Below are 25,647 nucleotides of genomic sequence, written 5' to 3' on the forward strand. Positions count from 1 at the left end.
CAGCCAGACACGATGACTCACGCGTGAATCCCTTAACTCTGGGAGGCCAAAAGGCTAGTGGATCACTTGAGCCCAGGAGTTTCAGACCAGCTTGGGCAATATAGTGAGACCCTGTCTCTACCAAAGAAAAAAAATATATAAAAATTAGGCATGGTGGTGCATGCCAGTAGTCCCAGCTACTAGAACGGCTGAGGTGGGAGGATTGCTTGAACCAGGGAGGTCAAGGCTGAAGTGTTCAGTGATTGCACCACTACACTCCAGCTGGGTGACACAGCGAGACTCTGTCTTAAAAAAACAAAACGAGTTCATAAGACAGGTGCAGTGGCTCATGCCTATAATCTCAGCACTTTGGGAGGTAGAGACAGGAAGATTGCTTGAGGCCAAGAGTTCGAGACCAGCCTAGGCAACACAGTAAGACCACAACTCTACAAAGATTAATATATACAAAATACACAGTTCATATAAAAGACCATGAAATATAGCTCATTTTGACTGGTCAAGCCTTCCTCTGCCCAGTCACAGGTACATGTGAACAATTCACAAAAAACAGCTTATAAATAAAACCCAAACCACCCTTAATATACATTTCATCTTGATTTCTCTGCCTTGAGAGTTCACCTATATAGAAGATTAAGCATGAAACTAATCATATTATAGTTAAAATGTCCAATTGCAATTAGGACTTTTTCAGTGTCTATAACACAAGTTTTTGTTGTTGTTGTTGTTTTTGAGACCGAGTTTCACTCTTGTCACCCCAGGCTGGAGTGCAATGGCATGATCTCAACTCACCGTAGCCTCCACCTCCCGAGTTCAAGCAATTCTCCTGTCTCAGCCTCCCGAGTAGCTGGGATTACTGGCATGCGCCACCACGCCCAGTTAATTTTGTATTTTTACTAGAGACAGGGTTTCTCCATGTTGGTCAGGCTGGTCTCGAACTCCCAACCTCAGGTGATCCACCCGCCTCGGCCTCCCAAACTGCTGGGATCACAGGCGTGAGCCACCACGCCTAACTACCACAAGTTTTGAAGTGTTTCAAATTCATCTCTTGGTGAGACTTATGTGTAAAAGGAATACTAACAGGTCAGTAAGTTTAGCTCAACCTCTGGAATAAGAATTCGTCTAAGTCTTCTAATCCAATTGTAAGAAGCAAGGAAGCAAATTTTAAATCATTGAGTATTGACTTTTTATTATTAGTCACTGTTCATAATTTGTTTCAACCAAAAGACAATACACACAGCAGAATTCTAATGCATCCCATGTAAATGTTTACATCCATTTTATTCCTCACTCGCCTCTAAGACTTATCATTTAATTTTAAATTTTTTTTTTACATCTCAAAAATATGTCTGCAATAATTAGAGCTTCATTAGCTGTCCCACTTGGAAACAGCTTCTTAATATTTTTACAGTAAAGAAGATGTGATGGGGCATAATGAAAATGTAACTTACAACACTATGAAAGAAAAGGGACTTTATAGGAACACAGTGGGAGTTCATAAAGGAAAGAGTTCAGAAGCTCTTTCCCATGGGGCCCCCAAATAGAAACCAAAAACAAAAACAAAACACACAAAGCGCAACCGCAGGTTCTTTGAGGAAAAAAAAACCAAAAAAACAAAGAACCAACTCCAATGCTCCATCTTGAAGCCAGAATCAGCGTCTTGGAAGTTTGTAAAGCAACTGTGCAAGCTGCTTCAGCATTTCCTTCTGTTAAAGTGTTCCAGGTCCTGGAACCCTGTCAATGGGACCCACTCACTGATATTGCTTGAAAAAGTTACTCACTTCCAGTTCTATAAGCAGCCCCACTCTCCCGAGCCAAAGCTGGTCAAAAGTGTTTTAAACTTCAGGACTTTCTGTGCAATTCTCTCTCCAATGATCCTCCCCACTCCGAAAGTCATGAATACACAGACATGTAAAACCACTCTCCCAACCACAAAGTTCATGAACACCCACTTTTTCCTCTCTAGCTTTCTCAGTTTAGGACACTGTGGTTAAAATACATTCACGAGAAAAAAATATACACATTCAAACTCCTTTCCCCTAGTTCTGATGGCCCAAATATTTTCCAATGCAGAAGACAATGAAGTTGAACCTTGAAAGCAGTACTCCCTAACTTCCAATCTCTTCTACGACATAAAAAAAATGGGAAGCATGTTATAGAAATCATTAGTGTTGGACAGTTTTAAAAGTCTATTTTCATATATGAATGGGACAAACAAGGAGTACGAATCACACCTTTAAACCAGCAAGAGGAAAGAATCCCCCACAAATGTTACACTGAGGAATGTTTCTTTAAATGAGAAAGACCTTAAAATTAACAGATGATCACTATGCACAGCCTAAAACTTCCATGACTGTCCTAACCACCTCAAGGAAACAGCACCAAAGCACTATGGGAGAAGCTTCTCTGGGAGAGCACCCTTCCTACAGTTTTTTGAGATTACTTAGATGAATTAATTCTCCCTTAGGATTCCCCGGGATGGGGCACAGACTAGAATAAATCGACTCTTGAAGAGGGAAATAATGAGGTACAAGTGCATGTGAAATTGTCAAAGTGTGTGAGGGCTCACTGCCTATCACCCCAGGGTTATTAAAATAGCCTTGGAAAACGCTCTTTCCTCACAATGCCTCTGAAGTTGTAAATCCATCCCAATTTGCTCCCCCTTGAGTGGTTATACTCGGGAAAGGAATTATTGAAATGTGCAAGTATTCACAGAAATTGAAACATTTCTCCATTAAGCTGCAAGGCCAAGTGAGAGGAAAACTAATTCTGATCCTAGAAACTAAGGCACGCTGAAGCTTTCAAAGATCCAATCATTTGGAACAGTCTTCACAACCATCAGTATCCTAGGCAGTTATTTGGCTGCTAGTCCTTCAGTATGGTGCTTGTGTTCAGATTCCGAAATCAATTCATATTCTACGCAGCACCCTTTGTGTTAAGGCCATGATATTTTACTCCTTCTAGACAAAGCTATGAATGATCATAAACTCTACCTCAAAACTATGATCACCCAAGGAAATGCTTTGTCAGCAGAGTAGACCCTTCCCAGCTCCATTAGCTGACAGTGTCTTATAGCATGGTCTTGAACAGATTTCTTCAGAAATTCAACCCAGTTCAAATAAAAAAACCTGAGCTGGTTAGCTACAAATATAAGAGAGAAAATAAAGCCTCTACACAAAGAGGAATGTTAAGACAAATTCTATTCAAGAAATCCACCAACATTATGTTAATCCTATCATGTTTCACAGCATTAAGTATCCATCCAAAGAAATCAGTCTGCAAAGAAACCCTTAAAGGCTATTTTTCATTGCACAGGCAGAGCAGTTGTCTGAAATATGCACTAGTCCACACTTACATTACTGAAAACTATGCAGGAGATAATATCCTGTTTTTGACTCGGTCAACCATTTACCCACTGGAGTAAGTTTTAGCAGATCTTGCTCATACATCCTAATCAGACCAGGAACTTTCCCCTGTGGAGCCTTTAGTTCAACTCCAGTTTGTCAAATGTTAGGAATAGTCCAGCATCTGATACAGAGCTAGATTTGACAAGACACTGAAGATTTTAAGTAAAGGCTTGGTGAAATGAAGGAGAAAAAAAAGGTATTTGTTTCCAGGTTTAAGATTGAAGCCATAGTAGTCATTATACTGTATTCAATACAGTAACAATTGCAAACATTGTAAGTGCAAGGTGGGCCTCACTTTTTCTTTCTTCAGTATATAAGACATGGCGCCTGAATACTTGAACGTACATAGTACATTCAACGTGTACCACAGAGAGAGTCACCTCTACTTCACTCCAGCTACTCAATTTCAAAGTTTGATAACACATGGGTCCTTTCTTAAAAGCACTTGGCACTCTCACTAGTTTAAAAAGCTCAAGTCTTTGATGTGGATACTCATGAGATTTGTCTTTTAAAAGAGACCAATTTCTCAGACTGAGGAAAGGTTATTCCTACCCTATGGTGTCTGTAAGACCTCCTCTGACATAGGGGTATGGAAGCTACAAGGCTTCACTCCAACACCATAAAGTACAATATAGGAAAGATTTCTTTAACCGTGTGGTCTTTATTTCAGTGCCAGTGTTACAGATACAACACAAATGTTCCAGTTAGAAGGAATTCAAACGGAATGCCAAGGTCCAAGCCAGGCTCAGGAAATAAAAAGGGAGGTTTGGAGTAACAGATCACTCCAATACTCACTCTTCCTAAGGGCAAAGGTACTTTTGATACAGAGTCTGATCTTTAAAACTGGTGAACTCCTCTTCCACCCATTACCATAGTTCAAACAGGCAAGTTATGGGCTTAGGAGCACTTTAAAATTTGCGGTGGGAACAGGGTCATTAATAACTATGAATATATCTTTTAGAAGGTGACCATTTTGTATTTTAAAGGGAATCAGTTTTGAGTATCATGGAAACTTCATGACTACAGCTAAAGAATGGAGCGAAAGGGAAGCTGGAAGAGCCTTGGAAGTTTCTATTACAAATAGAGCACCATATCCTTCATGCCAAATCTCAACAAAAGCTCTTTTTAACTCCATCTGTCCAGTGTTTACAAAAACTCGCAAGGTCTGACCAGTTCTTGATAACAAACATACATGTGTCTGTGTGTATACAGCAATGCACAGAATAGGCTACCAGGAGCCTAATGCCTCTTTCAAACATTGGGGGAACCAGTAGAAAAAGGCAGGGCTCCCTAATGTCCATTATTACATTTCCATTCTGAATACCAGATGTTGAAAGCGCCTGAAGATGGTAACCCAGCTAGTGAGGAATAAATACCCCACCTTGCCCAGTCCACAGAGAAATAACAGTAGAAAGAAGGGGCAACTCTTTGCTGCAGAGACAAAGTGAGTGTTTTTCGCCATGGATTGCAGTCCTCTCCTCCAGACCAGCTGCTTATTTCCTCAGGGGCCCAGGGAATGTTGATTCTGGCTGTAAATGTGGGAGGGGTGGAGCAGTGCGGAAAAAGGAGAAGAAGAGGAAGAGTGCAAAGTAGCCTCCAGAAGCAGCCAGCCTCAACAGTGGAGGAGAGGACATTAGTCTTTAACAATGCTTCAAGGTCAGCAGTAACTTTAGGAAAATCCTCCTCAGCAGTTCTCTTCAGCTCCTCATGCCCGTGGTACAGTTGGGGGGACTTGCCAGCAATCACAACCTCCTTCCCAGAGTTCCTTTGATTGAGTGGGATAAGAATGAGAATGGTGCCAAACCCTCATTGCCAGGACTGAGGGGGAAAGTTGTTCACCTCTGCTAGATCTTGCATTGCTGAGCCCTTGTGATTATATGTGAGCTTGATCCGCATTCGCAGTTGTTGCTATAAGAGGAAAAGAGAAGTGCAAATTATATATTGAAATAAAATCTCCAGCATCTGTCCAGCCCACAAATAGACTTTTAATCTTAGAGGTCAAAACTTGAAGTAAAGCTATCTGTTAAGAATGACACACAGGCAAACAACAACAACAACAAAAAACACCCAGTACTCTAGGCTTCAGTCAAGAAGCTAACATCATCATGCCACCAAGTAGAGAAAGCACATCTCCAGAACACGTGGTTAGCTTTAATCCTTGAACTGCATTAAAAGGACAGAACCCCTCAGGAACATTTTTTCTTTTCTTTTGGAAACAGGGTTTTGCTCTTATTGCCCAGGCTGCAGTGCAGTGGCACGATCTTGGCTCACTGCAACCCCTGCCTCCCGGGTTCAAGCAATTCTCCTGCCTCAGCCTCCAGAGTAGCTGGGATTACAGGCGCCCACCACCACGCCAAGCTAATATTTTTATTTTTAGTAGAGACGGGGTTTCACCATGTTGGCCAGACTGGTCTCGAACTCCTGACCTCAGGTGATACGGCCGCCTCAGCCTCCTACAGTGCTGGGAATACAGGCGTGAGCCACTGGAAGCATTTTCCTAGTAACATTCTGCTGAGTCCTTTTCAAAAAGATTCAAACCTTGTATCCAAGTCTCTTAAAAAATGAGATGAACATATACTCATCGTATGCTCTCCATTCAGATATACTGTTGCTTTATCTGAAAAACCTACAGTAAATGTGAATGTGCCTTTTGTTCCTAAGGCATACAATGTTTAAAAATGACTTAACTCACAGGTAACAACAGTAGTTTTAAAAGAACTCAATTAGGTACTTTTTACTTTATGTGGCAGATTTCAAATACAAATGCACTAAGAAATGTTTTACTCTGTTTCAGATGGTCAAAGGAATTTGTGCTTGTACTATAGAGGCAGATGCTCAAAATATAGTGAATAGCAGAGAAAAGGCAAGTGTTATAAGAGAAGGAAAGTATACTGTTATTTATGAGCAACTAGTAGAGCTCTATTAAAGAAATTCTCTGAACCATTTTCAAAAACTGTTTGAAAACCAATTGATTACTATTAAGGTGAGTTTATTTCTTTGAGATAATAAAAATATTGCTTAATTTCAGTTTCTAAAGCTATTTTTCATTTGGCTGCTTCATTTAAAATGCCTCCATTTTTGCTATTCATTCTTAATAACTGTAGCAGTAAATGTAGATATTTGGTTTCAACAAATGCTCTTACCTCAGATTTCAACTTGTGTATAAATTACAATGTCTAAGCTTCTCCCCTACCCCCCAAAAACTAGACCTTTAATCTAGCTTTTCTTGAAGTTGCATTTTAATAAGATGCCACTAAGCCATCTGATGGCTCTGGGTTCCATTTGTTATTTACAAAACAGCAAGGAAGTTAGACCAGGCACTTTCATTGATCTCTTCTCTAACTATGAGTCAGAAGAAAGAAACAAAGCAGAATTTTATTTCAGGAAATATGCTTACACTTCAGCTCAGATACTGGCTACAAATGTGCTACTCACCTTCTGAGGGTTCAGAACTTTAATGACTTGTGTGATGGTCCCCGTGTTAAATGCTGGGACAATGCTGCTGCTAGGAGACAAAAGCTGCAGCTGGAATGTCTAGGGGGGAACAAAGGGCACTCTTCAGAAAAAGAAATACACAATGCTAGGTCAGAGATATCAAAAAACATTTAAACAGCCAGATGATGGGTCAAGTAACAGATTTCACTACTACTAAGTTTTGCCTACTACTTGTTTTCTAGATATCAGGAATTCACAGCACGTGAGCTGACTCACTGTGGTATTTGTAAAAATCCACTGTTCAGTTCTTTGATCATGACCACTAGCAATAAACCACATTCTCCTTTCTGGCAGAAGGAATTTTAGCCCACCTCTTTTCAGAAGCTGACCAATTCTTGTTCTGGCAACTTCACTTAATAGTAACTGTTCAACTATGCAAGTAAAATATGGGTGCTTTTGGCTTAAAAAACAGGCAGAAACCAAAAGAAAAGCTTTCCAAAAATAGCAAACCAACATACGGGTCACCAGCTATGAGCTTTTAAGCTTTTGTGTGATTGGATGACTGGGACCCAGAGACTTGAACTTTTGTTTTTTAAAGCCTGCATAATCTAGAATGTGTCAGAGCCTCCTCTCCACATGACAGAAGGAAAGGAAAGACTTGCAGAACCAGCCTATACAGCAAAAGACCTAGATAAGCCAAACACTATTACTTTGTTGAATGCTGGTAGGGATTATTTGCTTACTTATAGAAATAAGAGATGAAAGTGCTGGCCGGGCGTGGTGGCTCATGCCTGTAATCCCAGCACTTTGGGAGGTCAAGGCGGGTGGATCACGAGGTCAGGAGTTCGAGACCAGCCTGGCCAACACAATGAAACCCCATCTGTACTAAAAATACAAAAATTAGCTGAGCATGGTGGCACATGCCTGTAGTCCCAGCTACTTGGGAGGCTGAGGCAGGAGAATTGCTTGAACCCAGGAGACGGAGATTGTAGTGAGCCAAGATTGTGCCACTGCACTCCAGCCTGGGCAACACAGCAAGACTCCATCTCAAAAAAAAAAAAAAGTGCTATATAGGGCAAGCTAGGTAAACCATACTATACTATGTACTTATTCTATAAACTAGAATTTGAAAATCTTTCCTAAAGTAGATTAAACTTTTAAAATATTTAAGAGAGAGAGAGACACTAGTCTTCTCTAGGGCTAAAAGTTACAAGAGTGAAGATTCACTCTCAATGTACAGATATATTACACTAGGGGCTGGGCACAGTATTCCCAGCACTTTGGGAGGCCGAGGCAGGCGGATCACCTGAGGTCAGGAGATCTAGATTAGTCTGGTCAACATGGTGAAACCACATCTCTACTAAAAATACAAAAATTAGCCGGGTATGGTGGCGCCTGCCTGTAATCCCAGCTACTCAGGAGGCTGAGGCAAGAGATTTGCTTGAACCCAGGAGGCGGAGGTTGCCTGGGTGACAGAGTGAGACTCCATCTCAAAAAAAAAAGGCCGGGCACGGTGGCTCAAGCCTGTAATCCCAGCACTTTGGGAGGCCGAGACGGGCGGATCACGAGGTCAGGAAATCGAGACCATCCTGGCTAACATGGTGAAACCCCGTCTCTACTAAAAAATACAAAAAAACTAGCAGGGCGAGGTGGCGGGCGCCTGTAGTCCCAGCTACTCGGGAGGCTGAGGCAGGAGAATGGCATAAACCCGGGAGGCGGAGCTTGCAGTGAGCTGAGATCCGGCCACTGCACTCCAGCCTGGGTGACACAGTGAGACTCTGTCTCAAAAAAAAAAAAATTTTTTTATATATAAAAATATTGGGTCTTATTCATAATTCTACTGCCACATTAAATTATATAAGCTAAAATATTATTCATTACTACATTTCATTAAATGTAAGATACCATCAATTGTAATTCACAACATTATTTTATGTACCCCTGAGATAGAAAACATGCTGCCCATTGAATTATGACAAGGTATCAATTTTAAAATATACCCCAATTTCAGAAACATTAAAACACAAAAATAGTACATAGTAGAACCTATAAAATATGACATTTTAAGTTGAAAATACATTATCATACTGCACTGTACAGTATACCACCAAAAATAAGGTCATGTTTTAATAGCAGAGGTGATAAGTCACTGGAGCAGCAGCCTAAAGTAACAAGTATAAAACCTAAGTTGCAGCACCTAAATATACTGAGCATGGAACAGATGAAAAGTGCTTCAAACAGTGCCTAATTCAAAAAACTTATTTATTCCTTTAAGCAACCTTAGGAAGTAGCTATCTTTATCACCACTCTCTTTGCAAATGAAGACACCAAGGCATGGAGGTTCAGTGACTTTCTTCATGTCATACAACTATTATTGAAATCCAAACAGAATGGCTCTAGAGTTCATTAGTGGTCTTTCACCACTTGACACTACTGCTCCCCCTTTTTTTTTCCTTCTTTTTTTCTGGACAGGGTCTCACTCTATCACCCAGGGTCTCACTCTATCACCCAGGCTAAAGTGCAGTGGCACGATCTTGGCTCACTCCAACTTCCACCTCCTGGGTTGAAGTGATTCTGCCACCTCAGCCTCCTGAGTAGCTGGGACCACAGGCACACATCATCGCGCCTGGCTAATTTTTTGTATTTTTGGTAGAGATGGGGTTTCACCATGTTGCCCAGGCTGGTCTCAAACTCCTGAGTTCAAGCAATACACCCTCCTCAGCCTCCCAAATTGCTGGGATTACAGGTGTGAGCCACCCTGTCCAGCTAACTGCTTCTTAAACATCTAAATTATTCTGGCTCCTACAAAGTGTAAGCAAAGAAGCTTGCATGAGAGTCAGAGGATGGGGAAAAAATAAAAAAAGAGTGCAAATCAGCAGTACCCACAAACAAATAAAACATCCTCAGTTTCCAAAAGTGTGTTGTCAGAATGTCTAAATGCCGTATTTCACATGCCACTGCCAAGATTAGGTTAGTGCAGTCTAAACCAGTGGTTGGCAAACTATAGCCCACTGGCCAAGAATGGCCCAACATCTGATTTTACAAATAACATTTTATTGGAACAGAATTATGTTCATTCATTTACATGTCATCTACAGCTGTTTCTGTACTGTAAGAGCAGAACTGAGTACCAGTAAAGACCAGATAGCAGCCTAAAATACTTACTGTCTCATCTTTTTAAGAAAAACTACCCACTCCTCATTCTCAACTTTTCTTTATTCAGAATTCTTTGTTTGTTTCTTTTAAGATGGAGTCTCGCTCTGTCACCTAGGCTGGAGTGCAGTGGCATAATAATCTCACCTCACTGCATCCTCAGCCTCCTGGGTTCAAGCGATTCTCCTGCTTCATCAGTCTCCCGAGTAGTTAGGATTAGAGGAACCCGCCACCATGCCCGGCTAATTTTTTTTTTGTACTTTTAGTAGAGACGAGAGTTTCACCACGTTGGCCAGGTTCTCGAACTACTGATCTCAAGTGATCTGCCTGCCTCAGCCTCCCAAAGTACTGGGATTACAGCCGTGAGGCACTGCACCCGGCTTCAAGACTTTTCACTATTGAAAAATGAACATAAATATCCTTAAACTAAAATTTGGTGTAAACCAAACTTTGATTCACAAAAACAGTTACTATATCTATAATAAATTGGATGTTAATGAAGGAGGAATGTTTCTCTCACTTACGTATCAAGACACAAAAAAGTTCAATTCTGATCTGGTTAACTAGAAGATAATACCAGATAGACAAAGTCTCTCATCTTACTTAACTTTCATCCTATGCCAGATTTTATGTTTTTAGGTCTTTAACACTGTATTACTAAAGCCTAACCTATCCTCAATGCCCTGAGCATTAACTGATCACCTCGTAGAATTCTGCTCTCACTACTATTAGAATTGTTTTTCTTTATCCTACAATACTAACCATCAGAATACTTGTAACCTAGTAAAAATTATTCACTAAAAATGATATGCTTCCGTGAACCACAGGTAACTTATTGTTAGTTTGAATTAAGTCTGTAAAAATTAAAACATATCCTTTACCAAACACATGAAAAAAAAATCAGCCAATCTTTAATCAAAGGAAACATCTAAAGAAGACATTGTAGTACCTTTGGTACTGCAGCTTGGAAAACAAAGTCCGTCATATCTAGCTCTGTGCTGTTGGAGGCCTGTATCGTTATCACTGTTACACTGGGGTTGGTATTTGACCGTTCAAAGGTGAATTCTATCTTCAAGCCATTCTTACTGTATGCTGTGATGGAGGGGATGCCTGAGAAAGTACAGGGAGATAAGTCTTATTGTAGTCAGCCTAATGCTTGCAGAATTATTACTTCTTTTTCTTAATAACCACCTCATTACTCAGTGCTCCATGTAATGATGGTAACAACAGTCATCGTACCTGCAGCAATATCATTGAAGAGAGGCTGTGATGAAAGCCCATCCAACAAGAAGGGGGGCTGGGATATCTGTGGGACTGAGGCAGGGGCAGGAGCAGCAGCTGGAGCACCTAAAGGAAATATTTCAATGGAAAGTTAACCTTAGACAGCATGACAAAGCTTACGAAGAAATTATAGGGAAAATTACTTCAATCTCAGGTTGAGGAAAAGACTCCTTAAACAAGATGCAAAAAGCACAGACCACAAAGAGAAAGAACTAAAAACTCAAGTACTTTAAAACAAGCAACTTCTGTTTATTAAAAAATACTGTAAGAAAAAGTACAGTCTGAGCAACATGGCAAGACCCTGTCTCTACAAAATAAATAAATAAATAAATACAAAAATTAGCCAGGCATGGTGGTGTGCGCCTGTAATCCCAGTGACTTGGGAGACTGCAGTGGGAAGATCACTGGAGCCTGGAAAGTTGAGGCTGCAGTGAGCTGTGATTATACCACTGTACTCCAGCCTGGGGGACACAGCAAAACCCTGTCACCAAAAAAAAAAAAAAAAAAAAAAAAAAAAAAAAAAAAAAATGGTAAAGAGAGAGAGCCCATAGACGTGACAAAATGTTTGCTATACAGTAATGAATGGATAAGTATCCAAACGATACTGTCTTCTATAAACCAATAAGAAATGGATAACCCAATTTAAAAGTGTCAAGACATAAAAACAAGCAAGTCACAAAAGAGGAAACCTGAATGAAAAGGGAATCTTACAGAAAGATGTTCAATTTTACCAGTATTGATGGAAGTGGAATTTAAAATTATAGTGAGATACTACCTCATGTCTATCAGAATGGTGAAAATTTCGATACCTGATAATTCCAGATGTTGGCAAGAACATGGAACAATGGGAAATTTTAAGCTCTGCTATAGGAAGGTGAACTGGTACAACCAATCTAGAGAGTAATTTGGCAACAGTAGAGTTGAACATCAGTATATCCTTAAACTGAGGTTTCTCAACCTTGACAGTAACAGCTTTTAGGCTTCCTAATTCTTTGTTGTAGGGGGCTGCCTTGTTTATTGTAGGATATTAAGTAGCACCCCTGGGCTTTTACGCATTAGACAGTAGCATCCTCCCAGTTGTAACAACCAAAAATATCTTGACACTGCCAACCTCTGGAGGGCACAATCTTCCCCAGTTGAAAACCCATTACCCCTTCTTAGGAATGCTTTTAATTAATTCTTGCATGTGTTCACTAGGAGATACATCCAAAAGCATTCATAGCAGGAACACTTCTAATGGTGAAATACTGGAAACAACCAAAATGTCATCTTGATAATAAGTAAACTGATATATTGATATACTAAAATACTACACATGTACAACAGTAAAAAGTGAGTTCCCTAGAAATACACTTAACATGGATTATTGATAACTCATTCTCACAATTACAATGTTTAGCAAAAAAGGTGCAGAAAAGAACACATTCAGTTGGATACCATGTCTAAAAAGGTAAAAACTGGCAAAACAATACTATCTACTCTATCAAGAAATGCACAGGAATGGCAAACACCAATGGTAAACATTACTTTAGGATAGACAGTAGTTACCCCTGGAATCAAAAAGAAATGGGATGAGAGGGAAATACACAACGAACATCAACCCTCTTAATATTTTATTTTACAAACTAGGTAGATCAAAACACTCATTAAATTTTGTAGATGTTAAATGCTGTATAACAAAATTTAACACACACACACACATACACACACACCCTGTGAGGGGTGGTATAAAGTGGGGTGGGAAAAAGAAATAGATTACCATTCTTATTTAATCTTTCCAAGTAAGAACAACTTGACAATCACACAATAGAAGATAATTCGTAGAACATGGGGGAAATCAAGATTCGAAGAAGCAGCATAAGAAAATACAGCAAAACTAAGAGAATGTATTTTATATTTAAATAGATTTCAAACTACTTGTGAAATTAACTGCAAATATGCCATTTACAAAAGCATTAACACAATGAAATAAAGGAAGGCTAGAATATCATCTTTTTTTTTTAAGAAACTGACAGCAAGAATGAGGAGGAAAAAAGATACTAAAGAACACTAGAAAAGTAAATGACAGGCTGGGCGTGGTGGCTCATGCCTGTAATCCCAGCACTTTGGCCGAGGCAGGTGGATCACCTGAGGTCAGAAGTTTGACCTCCTGGAGTTGGCCTGAGGTCAGGCCAACATAGCATCTCTACTAAAAATACAAAAATTAGCCGGGTGTGGTGGCACACACGTGTAGTCCCAGCCACTCGGGACGCTGAGGCAGGAGAATGGCTTGAACCTGGGAGGTGAAGGGTGCAGTGAGCAGAGATCGCGCCATTGCACTCCAGCCTGGGTGACAGAGCAAGACATCGTCTCAAAAACAAAAAAAAAGTAAATGACATACTAAAAATTAGCAAAGAAAACAGAAATACAGATGGCTAAGCAAGCACAAGAAGCTAAAATAAATGCAAACACCATTTGTGCAGTCCAGCAGATTACCAATGAAGTAGACAAACAAATACTCCTATGGTTCTCCTAGTCTAAAAAATCTAATCGAGAAAATTTTCCCCAATTCCCATTTTCGAAACTATTTTAGAAATGTATTCTCATGGAAAATCAGAGGCTACTCAAGATATACAGGCAGCATATAGGTCTCCAACTACCTCAAATTTTCACTTTTTTTGGTCCTGTAAAAGTATAGCAAAGTAGTTCGGGAGAAGAGCAGAAACTTACTGCTCCAAATCCTTTAAAAACACATGCTAAATCTACTTCTGAGTTTCTACTGACTTAAATTTCTATATAATGGGGTAAAACTGTAATGATAAATTAAGAGATCTAGAATTCAAAATTTTAAAATTTAATGTAAAAAGTGGAAAAACATCTTTAAAACACATTATGAATAAGGAAAGAAAACCCAGACTTTTTAATATTTTATCATTTTGCTTTAGCATATAACACTAGGAAAACAAGAAAGTAGGAACAAAAAGAAAAGACTCCACAATAAATGAGTTAAGGATACAAGGAGAATGTTCAGAAAGGAACCTCATCTATAATACAAATATGTGAATAAATATTAAACATTCCCTGTGATCAAAAAATAATAGGGCCCCTCCCTGCTGGTCAAGTCCGGCAGAGGGCCACAAAATTTAAAAAATAATAATAAAAATAAAATATAATAAGACCAAATTTTCCCCCAATAGGGCTTTTAAAAATAATAATATACAATGCTTATGACTGTGCAGTTAAACATATAAATTGAGGAAAAGGTAAATAATATTTACCAAGTGACTATTATGTATCATGCACTGAATAGGTCAATGGGCCTCACAAATACCTTATGCAGTAAGTATTAATCACCCTAATTTTAACCAGATTCAGAGTTACTTAGTCTACAAAATTAATCTAAAATAAGAACAAATTGATGTAATATTTGTTGAGGCCACTAGGTAAGAAAAATCTAGAAACAAAATACCCCATACTGGTCAGGCGCGGTGAGTCATGCCTGTAATCCCAGCACTTTGGAAGGCCAATGCAGGCGGATCATTTGAGGTCAGGAGTTCAAGACTAGCCTGGACAACATGGTGAAACCCCATCTCTACTAAAAAAAATACAAAAATTAGATGGGCATGGTGGCACATGCCTATAAATCCCAGCTACTCGGGAGGCTGAGGCAGGAGAATCACTTGAACCCGGGAGGCAGAGACTGCAGTGAGCTGAGATTGTGCTGCTATACTCCAGCCTGGGCAACAGAGCGAGGCTCTGTTTAAAAAAAAAAAAAAACCAAACTACCCAACACTAAGGAACTGAGTAAACAATAGTGCAAACTTGTTGATAAAGTATTAGTCACCTAAAATTATAATTATGAAGGCTATATACTAACATGGAAATACTAACATGTTTGGTGAAGTATATGCTATGGTTTAACTATGGGGTTTTTCTTTGCCAGTTATCCAGTATAGCTTTGGCATTTGAGGATTTGAAATTGACCATTTATAAATGATTCATAAGTACATGACAAGTAACATTTTGACATTTTGTTAAGACATAGATATAAATCCTATACTCTGTGACTCCACTGTATTAGGGGAAAAAAAAAATCAGGGCTGGGCGAGGTGGCTCAAGCCTGTAATCCCAGGACTTTGGGAGGCCAAGACGAGTGGATCATGAGGTCAGGAGATCGAGACCATCCTGGCTAACATGGTGAAACCCCGTCTCTACTAAAAAAAAATACAAAAAACTAGCTGGGCGAGGTGGCGAGCGCCTGTAATCCCAGCTACTCGGGAGGCTGAGGCAGGAGAATGGCGTAAACCCAGGAGGCGGAGCTTGCAGTGAGCTGAGATCTGGCCACTGCACTCCAGCCTGGGCGACAGAGCAAGACTCCGTCTCAAAAAAAAAAAAAAAAAAAGAAATCAGCCTGTGGGAATGAGCTTAGCTAACCATCCAACTTGTTATCCTATGTCTATTTTTTACTCAAGGTCAGGTATGCTTTAACTCTCCATTATCCTTTTAAAGAAGACAGCAAAACCCCGTCTCTACTAAAAATACAAAAAAGTATCCGGGCATGGTGGCATTCACCTATAATCCCAGCTACTCGGGAGGCTGAGGAAGGAGGTTTGCTTGAACCCGGGAGGCAGAGTTTGAAGTGAGCCGAGATCGTGCCACTGCACTGCACTCCAGCCTTGCTGACAGAGTAAGACTATGTCTCAAAAAAAAAAAAAGACACTTTAACCTTTCAGCTATACTTTACACTGCTATTTAGGACAGAAGTTGTGGGCTGGGCACGGTGGCTCACGCCTGTAATCCCAGCACTTTGGGAGGCTGAGGCGGGTGGACCACGAGGTCGGGACCAGCCTGGCCTAGATGGTGAAACCCTGTCTCTACTAAAACTACAAAAATTAGCCAGGTGCAGTAGCAGGTACCTGTAATCCCAGCTATTCAGGAGGCTAAGGCAGGAGAACTGCTTGAACCCGGGTGGCAGAGATTGCAGTGAGCTGAGATCACGCCACTGCACTTCAGTCTAGGTGACAGAGTGAGACTGTCTCAAAAAAAAAAAAAAAAAAAAAAAAAAAAAAAAAAAAAAAAGGCAGAGCAAAGTGGCTCACGTCTGTAATCCCAGCACTTTGGGAGGCCGAGGCAGGTGGATCATGACGTCAGGAGTTCGGGAACAGCCTGACCAAGATGGAGAAACCCCATTGCTACTAAAAATACGAAAATTAGGGAGGGCACGGTGGTGCATGCCTGTGATCCCAGCTACTCAGGAGGCTGAGGCAGGAGAATCGCTTGAACCCAGGAGGTGGAGGTTGCAGTGAGCCAAGACTGCGCCACTGCACTCCAGCCTGCGCAACAGAGCAACACTCTATCTCAAAAAAAAAAAAAAAAAAAGTTGTATTGGACTCAGGTTTATCATATTGCTGAACATGTCGATTACAAATGAATGTTATACATGAACAAAAGAAAAAATATTCCCAAATGAAAAGTTATGTTTGAATATTATGAGTGATTGCTCCTTCAGTTGCTTTAATTACAGAAAGTGTGGAAGGGAAGTAAGATAAAAGGTAGGCAGTAGGTTCTCTCCACAAACGGTCACAGCTACTGAAAACTAACCATGAGTGGGAAGGAACCAAGAAGAAGTCATGTCTTGGGACACTAAAAGCAAAGGTGATACAGGATATATTTTTTGAGTTTGAAAGGGAAAGTAGTTTTTTTTTTTTTGGAGACAGAGTCAGCAGCTCTGTCACCCAGGCTGCAGTAAACAGTGGTACAATCTCAGCTCACTGCAACCTCCATCTCTCAGGTTCAAGCGATTCTCCTGCCTCAACCTCCTGGGTAGCTGGGATTATAGGTATGCACCAACTCACCCAGCTAACTGTTGTATTTTTAATAGAGACAGCTTTCACCATGTTGGCCAGGCTGGTCTGGAACTCCTGACCTCAGGTGATCTGCCTGCCTCAGCCTCCCGAAGTGCTGGGATTACAGGCGTGAGCCACTGTGCCCGGCCAAGGAAAGTAGTTTCTATCTTAAAAAACTATGAATAATTTATTCACCCAAAATTAGAAGTTTGCCTTTAAGAAATCCCTATAAATTATCTTAAGAGCATTAGCATGACAACGTATAACCCGGATATTGTGAAGATTTGACTCTTGCTTCTCATTTAGCCTCTCCCATCTTCAAATAATTCACATGCTGGAAAGTCTGGGTTCAGTTTAGTTTTTCCCCAAGGCCTCTATCTTTTCCCAGGTATTAAATAGCTCCAGACTGGCCTCACCTGTAAGGTTGATGTCTCCCAGCAAATCAAGAAGTTCTCCACCAGCAGAAGATGGTTTGCTTGTAGGTGCAGTTGGAATAACAGGTGTTATGTCATTTCCTCCCAACAAATCCAATAAATCATTGGCCTAAACAAGGTAACAACACCTCAATTCATTATTATTTGTCTAGTTTACATCTAAAGCAAAGCTCTTTCAGTTTGTAAAAATAAGGAAGGAAATCATCAACCAACCTAGGAACATTAAAGGGACTCAGCTAAGAGATAAGCTATAAGGGACTATAAAATCATAAGAAGCCCCAGATGAGCAAGTGAAAGGCTGGCTACCTGGCTGGTGGGCTGTGGCCCAGAGGGTGGCGGTTTGGTCTCTAGCGGAGCTGGTTCTGTCTCTCCATTTGTCTGCACAATCTCAGTAGGGCCATTTGTGGTCACTTTTTCCATGACAGGCATTCTCTCAAGTAGGGCAGACCTAGAAGAATCTGAAGTGGTTAAATTCTAGGCAGTTAACCTAGATTCCCTACCTAAAATAATCACCATTAACTATGTTGAGCCCAGGCATGGAGATCCATCTCCCCTCCCCATCCAACACACACACTAAAATAGAAGGTAGATTACAAGAATACATGACCTAAATTTCTGGCTGGATTAAGGGCAGACAAAAAAATCTTGAATAAAAAGACTGTCCAGCTAAATCCCAAAGCATATATTTCAGTGGTAGGGAGATTGAGATGAAAGAAAGGTAAATCCATAGGTATTAACAGTCAAGAAGATACTGCATAATAGAAGAAAACAAGATGACAAACACTAAAATGTTAACAGTAATGGAATTTGAATGAGATTATTTGTCTTGAAAAAATACAACTCCTACTTCTTTTTTTTTGAGACAGAGTCTCACTCTGTCGTCAGGTTGGAGTGCAGTGGCATGATCTTGGCTCACTGCAACATCCACTTCCCAGGTTCAAATGATTCTGCTGCCTCAGCCTCCCGAGTAGCTGGGACTACAGGCTTGCGCCACCACGCCCAACTAATTTTTTTGTATTTTTAGTAGAGATGGAGTTTCACCATGTTGGCCAGGACAGTCTCAATCTCTTGACCTCGTGATCTGCCCACGTTGGCCTCCCAAAGTGCTGGAATTACAGGCGTGAGCCACCACACCCGGCCTCCCACTTCTTAACTAAATAAAATAGAAAATAAAGCAAACTTTCCATACCAAAAAAAATGTAAGAGTTGGAGGTACAAAGAAAGAAGGGAGTTAATTTCTTTCTTTAGAGACTAGGCAGAACAGAAGATGGACAAAACAGAAGCAGTCAAGCAATTAGAACTAAATAGGGATATGAGGACCAATTAATAAAGCAGAAGGAATGAATCTTCTTTATGGATTACCATGACAATTTAGTCAGGATGCTAAGATATACACGCATTGCTTAGTTTCTTTCGCTCACCTCATGTGGTCATATTTCTTGAAAAGTGCATTATATTCTACTGCCCTCTGCTGGAGTTCCACATCAATGCTGCTTCCATAGATGGAAACCACTTTCTTAATTCGGCTATAGGATAAAATGACAAACAAAATCAAATACCCAAAAGAAAATTCACAAATAAGCAGAGATGTTTAATAAGCCAGAATTTTCTGGTTATAATACTGAAATACTCATCTTTTCTTAATTTATATAATTTTTCAAAAACAAAACACTTCATTTTTATCCATTTCTCTGACATTCACATGATACTATTCTCATTGCAACACTAGATTTTTGTCTGTTAAACATGCCACCCCCATTCTGCAGCAATGATGGTGTAGAAAAAACATATATATATGCCACTCCCTAAACTTTGCTAGACAAAAGTACCAACTATTACTCTGCCACAAAAAAAATTTGTACTGTTCATTCTCTTCTTTGATAATTTTTAAATAATTTTTAATCTACAAAAGGGTCAGAGCATCAAAATGTTGACCCCACATTCTTCCAGTTCAGAATTTTAAAAGTAATTCAATACCATTTTTTATAAGACTTCACATTTAAAAGTGAAGCAGGAAGACTACAAGAACTAAGTTTGCCTTAAATATGCTTGGGTGGGAAACTGACCTGAAAATCTACTTCATTAAAAATAGCAAAGAGAAGAATTAAAAGATTTAATCACCAAAACATTCATGATTGTATTCCTATTAAGACATGTCAAAATATAATAAACCAAAACCTTGGCCAGATTACAAGGTCAGAAGTTCGAGACCAGTCTGGCCAAAGTGGTGAAACCCCATCTCCACCAAAAAAAATACAAAAATTAGTCAGGCATGGTGGTGCACGCCTGTAATCCCAGCTACTCGGGAGGCTAAGTCAGGAGAATTGCTTGAACCCTGGAGGTGGACGTTGCAGTGAGCCGAGATCGTATGCCACTGCATTCCAGCCTGGGCAACAGAGCAAGACTGTCATAAAACAAAATGAAATATAAAATACAAATAAACCAAAACCTTTATGTGGGGAAGTAGATTCTCAACTTAAAAAGAAAAAAAAAAAGGTATTAGAAATCTCATTCTAAAAACGTAACTTTTAGGCCAGGTGGAGTGGGTCACATCTGTAATCCCCGCACTTTGGGAGGCCAGGGCAGGAGGATCGCTTGAGCCTAAGAGTTCGAGACCAGCCTGGGCAACAAACGAAAACATTTAAAAATGTTTAAAACATTTAAAAATTTTTTCTCTACAAAAAAATTTAAAAATTAGCCAGGCACAATTGTGTGCACCTGTAGTCCCAGCTCCTCGGGAGGATGAGACAGGAAGATCCCTTAAGCCCAGGAGTTCAAGGTTGCAGTAAACTATGATGCACTCCATCCTGGGTAAGAGAGCAAGACCCTGTCTCAACAAACAAACAAACAAAACTCCCTAACTTTTTTGCTTCAAAATAATCCACAAGGGAGTAAAAGAATGAAAGGGAACAAAGTGCTGATGAATAAAGATTAACTATTAATTGATCATTGTGACTGCTGAGAAATAAGTAACGCAAATTTGTGTTATTATTCCCTCTACTTTTGTCTATGCTTGAAATTTTCCATGATATCAAGTTTTTTTTGTTGTTGTTTTTTTTTTTTAATTACAAAACTTGTTCACCCTATGTTTCTTCAATACTCACTTTACAGTACAAGTGAATCGAGTAGAAAGCTTCATAATGGCAGTGAGGGCATAACCTCGTGTCACAGAGGTGGACATATTAGAGATTAGGACACTTTCTAAAATATCCAATACTTCATCCTCTGTTACCTGAGGAGGAGGAGGAAAAAGACGACGACGAAGAGTAAGTAGCACGATTAAGCATCTAAATCTGGTATCAAGTCAGGGGATGCAGCCAGAAAGACAATCCTACCATTACAAAAGCCTCTAACTCAACCTGTGCTTTACCAGGGTAACTGTCCAAGCTGTTCTATTAACAGAGTAGGTGGGGGTAAAAAGAGTGAAAAATGACCACTGGGGCTAAGAAGCAATATTAGAACTTCAAGTGGCAGAAACAGAAGAAGAAAAGAAAAACATACAGAGTTCAAGTGTTGTTGCCACAATTTTCCCTTTTAAAGCCAGTCCTTTAATGTGCAAATAAGAACATAGACACATGTCTCATTTCTTCTTGTTTATCAGCCAGAAGGTAAGAGAAACATAATTCAGTCCACTAGGACAGGGAGTTGGACCTAAAGTGGTTTTAAAATCTTACAATGGGGCCGGGCAAAGTAGCTCACGTCTGTTAATCTCAACACTTTGAGAGGCCAAGGCAGGCAGACTGCTTGAGTCCAGGAGTTCAAGACCAGCCTGGGCAACATGGTGAAATCCTGTCTCTACAAAAAGTAGAATTAGCCAGGCATTGTGGTGAATGCCTATAGTCCCAGCTACTCAGGAGGCTGAGGTGAGAAGATCGCTTGAAACCCAGGAGATTAAGGCTGCAGTGAGTTGTGGTCCTGCCATGGAACTCCAGCTTGGGTGACAGAGTGAGACTCTGTCTTTAAAAAAAAAAAAAATCTCACAATGGCTCAATAAGTTCCATCTCAAAAAATGGCAGGTTTTCCAATATAATTCTAGTTCGATTCTTTGAAAAGCTGGGTTTTTAAAAAATATTTTGAGACACGGTCTCACTCCTGAGTAGCTGGGACTAGATACCATCACACCTGGCTAATATTTGTGTCTTTTGTAGAGACAGAGTTTCACCACGTTGCCCAGGCTGGTCTCAAACTCCTGGGCTCAAGCAATGCTTCCATCTCAGCCTCCCAAAGTGCTGGGATTATGGGCATGAGCCACCACACCTGGCCTAAAAAGTTTTCAAGGAATCAACCTCAACTCCCCATTAAACACTACTCTCCTAAAACCAAAACCACTATTTTCCCCCACTTAATCAAGAGTGACAAGGAGTACCTGAATAGGCTCTTCCTCTTCACACTGGCCAGATACAAGAAGATCACCATATTCACCTATACACCATGCAGCCACTTGTACCAAAGGTTGCTGTGAAAAGAAAAGTCAACATTTCTTAAGGACTTCAATTTTTCCAAAGTTATTTAATGCAAATCATAGGTCATCTCATAATGAAGATCAAAACTGTGCATATCTAGAGTATTAGAAATAAAGACATACCAAAGGGGAGAGGGGAAAAAAAAGAAGAAAAATATACCAGAAAATTTGAGAGTAAAATTACCTCATAGCTAAAATAGCTGAATGAAGTACTTACTTGAGAATAATCACCAAGAATTGCTTTGTACAGGCGCTGGACAGTATAGGCATGCATCTCCACACTATTAGTTATTAACTGGATTAAATTGGGGACTGCATCATCACGAACATAACTTCCTGCCTAAAAGGAAATGCAGACAATTACCCCTAGAAACACCCAGCAGTGATGATAACAAGTGTTAGCTATTATTATTACTGTGTGTTTCTTTTTTCTTTCTTTCTTTTTTTGAGACAGAGTCTTGCTCTGTCACCCAGGCTGGAGCACAATAGCGCGATCCTGGCTCACTGCAACCTCCACCTCCCAGGTTCAAGTGATTTTCATGTCTCAGCCTCCCAAACAGCTGGGACTACAGGCGCATGCCACCACACCTGGCTAATTTTTCTATTTTTAGTAGAGATGGGGTTTCACTATGTTGGTCAGGCTGGTCTCGAACTCCTGACCTCAGATGATCCACCTGCCTTGGCCTCCCAAAGTGCTGGGATTACAGGCGTGTGCCACTGCGCCCAGCTATTATTATTGTTTTTAAAAGAAGAATTCTACAAAACACCCTCAAAGATAAATTTGGTTCCAATTCTCAGGTTCATAACAGCTCAAACTTCAAAGTCTTACTTAAATATGTGAAATTTTTAAATTTTATTTTTTAAAATTTTCTCTTTGTCCAAATTAAAAGTAAGGCTGGGCACAGTGGCTCACACCTGTAATCCCAGCACTTTGGGAGGCTGAAGCAAGAGGACTGCTTGAGGCCAGGAATTTGACACAAGCCTGGGCCACACAGCAAGACTCCATCACTATTACTACTACTACTACTAGTACTACTAGTACTAGTACTAATGATGATGATGATGATGATGATGTAAAGGTTTAAAACTTTATCACCCAACCTTGGTCAATCTCCCATTCCTAAATAGAACAATAGACTTAATTTATAAGACTGAGACTAGTCCTAACCATGTGTATTTTGGAAAGGAAAAAAACAGCCAGGTGATCAGGGTTTTATCAGGCCACTATGGTTAAGAAACACAAAGAGGAAGAATTTTGGGAAAATGGTCAAAAGGAAAGGTGAGAAGCTAAAAAGCAGGTAATTTGCAGTACAGCTTATTTACATCCTTCCCTAAAGCAGAGTGCATTAAATACAAGAAAGCATCAGGGTGATCTAATGGGCATGTATAATAAGACTGCTTCATTCAACAGCAGCAGAATACACATTTTTCTCAAACTTAACACTGAACCAAGAAAGATCACCTTCTGGGTCATAAAAAATATCTTAACAAATTTCAGAGAACATAAATCATACAAAGTATGTTCTTAGACCACACAGAATTAAACTAGAAATCTGCAACACAAAGACAGCTGCAAAAAAATGCCAAAATATTTGGAGATTAAAAGAACATACTTCTAAATAACACATGAGTCAAAAACAACTTTATAAGAGAAAACTATAGGCCAATCTCTCTCATGAATATAGATATAAAAATAACAAAATATTAGCAAATCAAACCCAACAAATATATATAAAAAAAAATATACCCTGACCATGTATCCCAGGTATGTAAGGCTGGTTAGGCATTCAAATATCAATGTAACCCAGCACATAACAGACTAAAGAAAACAAATCACATGATCATAATAAGAGAAGACAAGTCAATTAGAAAAATAAAATCAGGCGCATATAAAAAAAGGTTTTGAATTCTTACAAACACTTTCCTTCAGGAGTGCCCATTTCTCCCTTCTTTTAAGCCTCGTGAAAACTAGGAAAATATGTCCTGATTCATCATTATGTTCATTACATTTTGTTAGATTATAATTTTTCCCCTTGTTAATCAAATTTATTAAGTTTTAACCTTTTACCAAGTTAATTCATTGTAAGTAAACTAAAACATGAGTACACCCCAGAGAGAATTCCACAGCAACAAATACATGTCATAATTTCATATGTCAACAAATACATTAAGTCATAATTTCAATGATATCATGCTCTCCCTACAGATGTATCATAATTTACTTAATCCCCATTTGGGAACTACTAGTTGTTTCTGGTTTTCTCCTACTATAAACAAGATTAGGATGAATACTTTTACATACACACATTTGTGTACTTGTACTATTATTTTTTCAGGCTAAAGTCCTAAAAATTGAATTAATTAAAGGGTACAATTTAAGGTTTTTCCTACATACTACCAAACTGCACAGTAAAAAGATGGCATCATCCCACACTCCCATAAAGTGAAGAGTACTGCCTGTTTCTCTATTTTCTAATACTGGGAATTAGATTAAAAATTATGAAATGTGAAAAAATGATACCTCACTTTTTCCCCAGTTGTTAATTTGCCTTTTTTAAATTTTTTATTTATTCATTTATTTTTTTGAGACGGAGACTCGTTCTGTTGCCCAGGCTGGAGCGCAGTGGTGCAATCTCAGCTCACTGCAAGCTCCGCCTCCCAGGTTCACGCCATTCTCCTGCCTCAGTCTCCCGAGCAGCTAGGACTACAGGCGCCCGCCACCTCGCCCGGCTAGTTTTTTGTATTTTTAGTAGAGATGGGATTTCACCGTGTTAGCCAGGATGGTCTCGATCTCCTGACCTCGTGATCCGCCCATCTTGGCCTCCCAAAGTGCTGGGATTACAGGCTTGAGCCACCGCGCCCGGCCTAATTTGCCTTTGAAATCTGTAGACTGTTCCCCTTTTTGTTATTCCAGTTTTTAATTTTAATATGGTTAAATTTGTGACTTTTCCTTTACAGTATCTACTTCTAGTGAATTAGATGGAAATCGTTTTTTCTTACATGTCACTGCACTTGCATTTTTACTCTTAAATACCTAATCCTTGCCTACTAATTGAATAATAAACACAGGAACCCCAAATTTCTGCAAGAACGCCAAAGAAAGGATCCCATCCAAAACAGGATTTCAAATCCTGAGTAACTTTAGCCATTCAAAACCCTACAATGGCTTCCTAACATATTCAAAATAAAATGCAAGCTCCCATGAGGCCTATATAGTCTGGCCCCTGCTTATGTCTCTGACGTCCAACCTACCATTCTCTGCCTCTCTCACTTTACAGCTTTACTTGCCTTTCTGTTGCTCTCCAAGCAAGCCATGCTTGCTCCTACCTCTGGTCTTTGCACTTAGTGTTCCCTCTGTATGGTACACTATTCCTCAAGATCTCTGCATGGCTCGTACCTCACGTCTCTAAGGTCTCTACTCAAATGTTATGTCGTTATCTCCTCTGAGAGACCTCCCTGACTACGCTAATCTAAAACACTTGGCCAGCTGACCTATATCCCACCTTATCCTGCCATCATTATATTCCTCCATGCTGCTTTACGTTTTTCTTCACGGCATTTATTCTTAACTGACATTAATGTTACCTATTTACTTGTGAATTTCTTACCTCCCTGACTAGAACATTAACCTCATGATAACAAAGGATTTGTAT

The 25,647-nt window shown here is 39.8% G+C and overlaps 1 protein-coding gene across 2 annotated transcripts in view; it reads right to left on the reverse strand.

Moving 5' to 3' along the window:
- Window positions 1-1,159: 1,159 nt before the first annotated feature.
- The window catches only part of AP1G1 (adaptor related protein complex 1 subunit gamma 1), an 88,656-nt gene continuing 64,168 nt past the window's right edge, over window positions 1,160-25,647 (reverse strand). Inside the window, exons 14-23 of one of the 2 annotated variants that reach the window (XM_010354030.2) lie at window positions 22,212-22,334; window positions 21,899-21,988; window positions 20,637-20,764; window positions 18,954-19,058; window positions 17,839-17,980; window positions 17,515-17,641; window positions 11,232-11,339; window positions 10,942-11,102; window positions 6,840-6,938; window positions 1,160-5,312 (exon numbers count right to left, since the gene is read on the reverse strand). In XM_010354030.2, coding sequence (XP_010352332.1) covers window positions 5,211-5,312; window positions 6,840-6,938; window positions 10,942-11,102; window positions 11,232-11,339; window positions 17,515-17,641; window positions 17,839-17,980; window positions 18,954-19,058; window positions 20,637-20,764; window positions 21,899-21,988; window positions 22,212-22,334 — 1,185 coding nt within the window. In that variant the 3' untranslated portion in view covers window positions 1,160-5,210. The remainder of the gene's footprint in view (window positions 5,313-6,839; window positions 6,939-10,941; window positions 11,103-11,231; window positions 11,340-17,514; window positions 17,642-17,838; window positions 17,981-18,953; window positions 19,059-20,636; window positions 20,765-21,898; window positions 21,989-22,211; window positions 22,335-25,647) is intronic. The other variant, XM_030924793.1, reaches the window with a different exon arrangement.

Source organism: Rhinopithecus roxellana, chromosome 20 (genome assembly GCF_007565055.1).
Source record: "Rhinopithecus roxellana isolate Shanxi Qingling chromosome 20, ASM756505v1, whole genome shotgun sequence".
In the NCBI taxonomy this organism is placed as follows: domain Eukaryota; kingdom Metazoa; phylum Chordata; class Mammalia; order Primates; family Cercopithecidae; genus Rhinopithecus; species Rhinopithecus roxellana.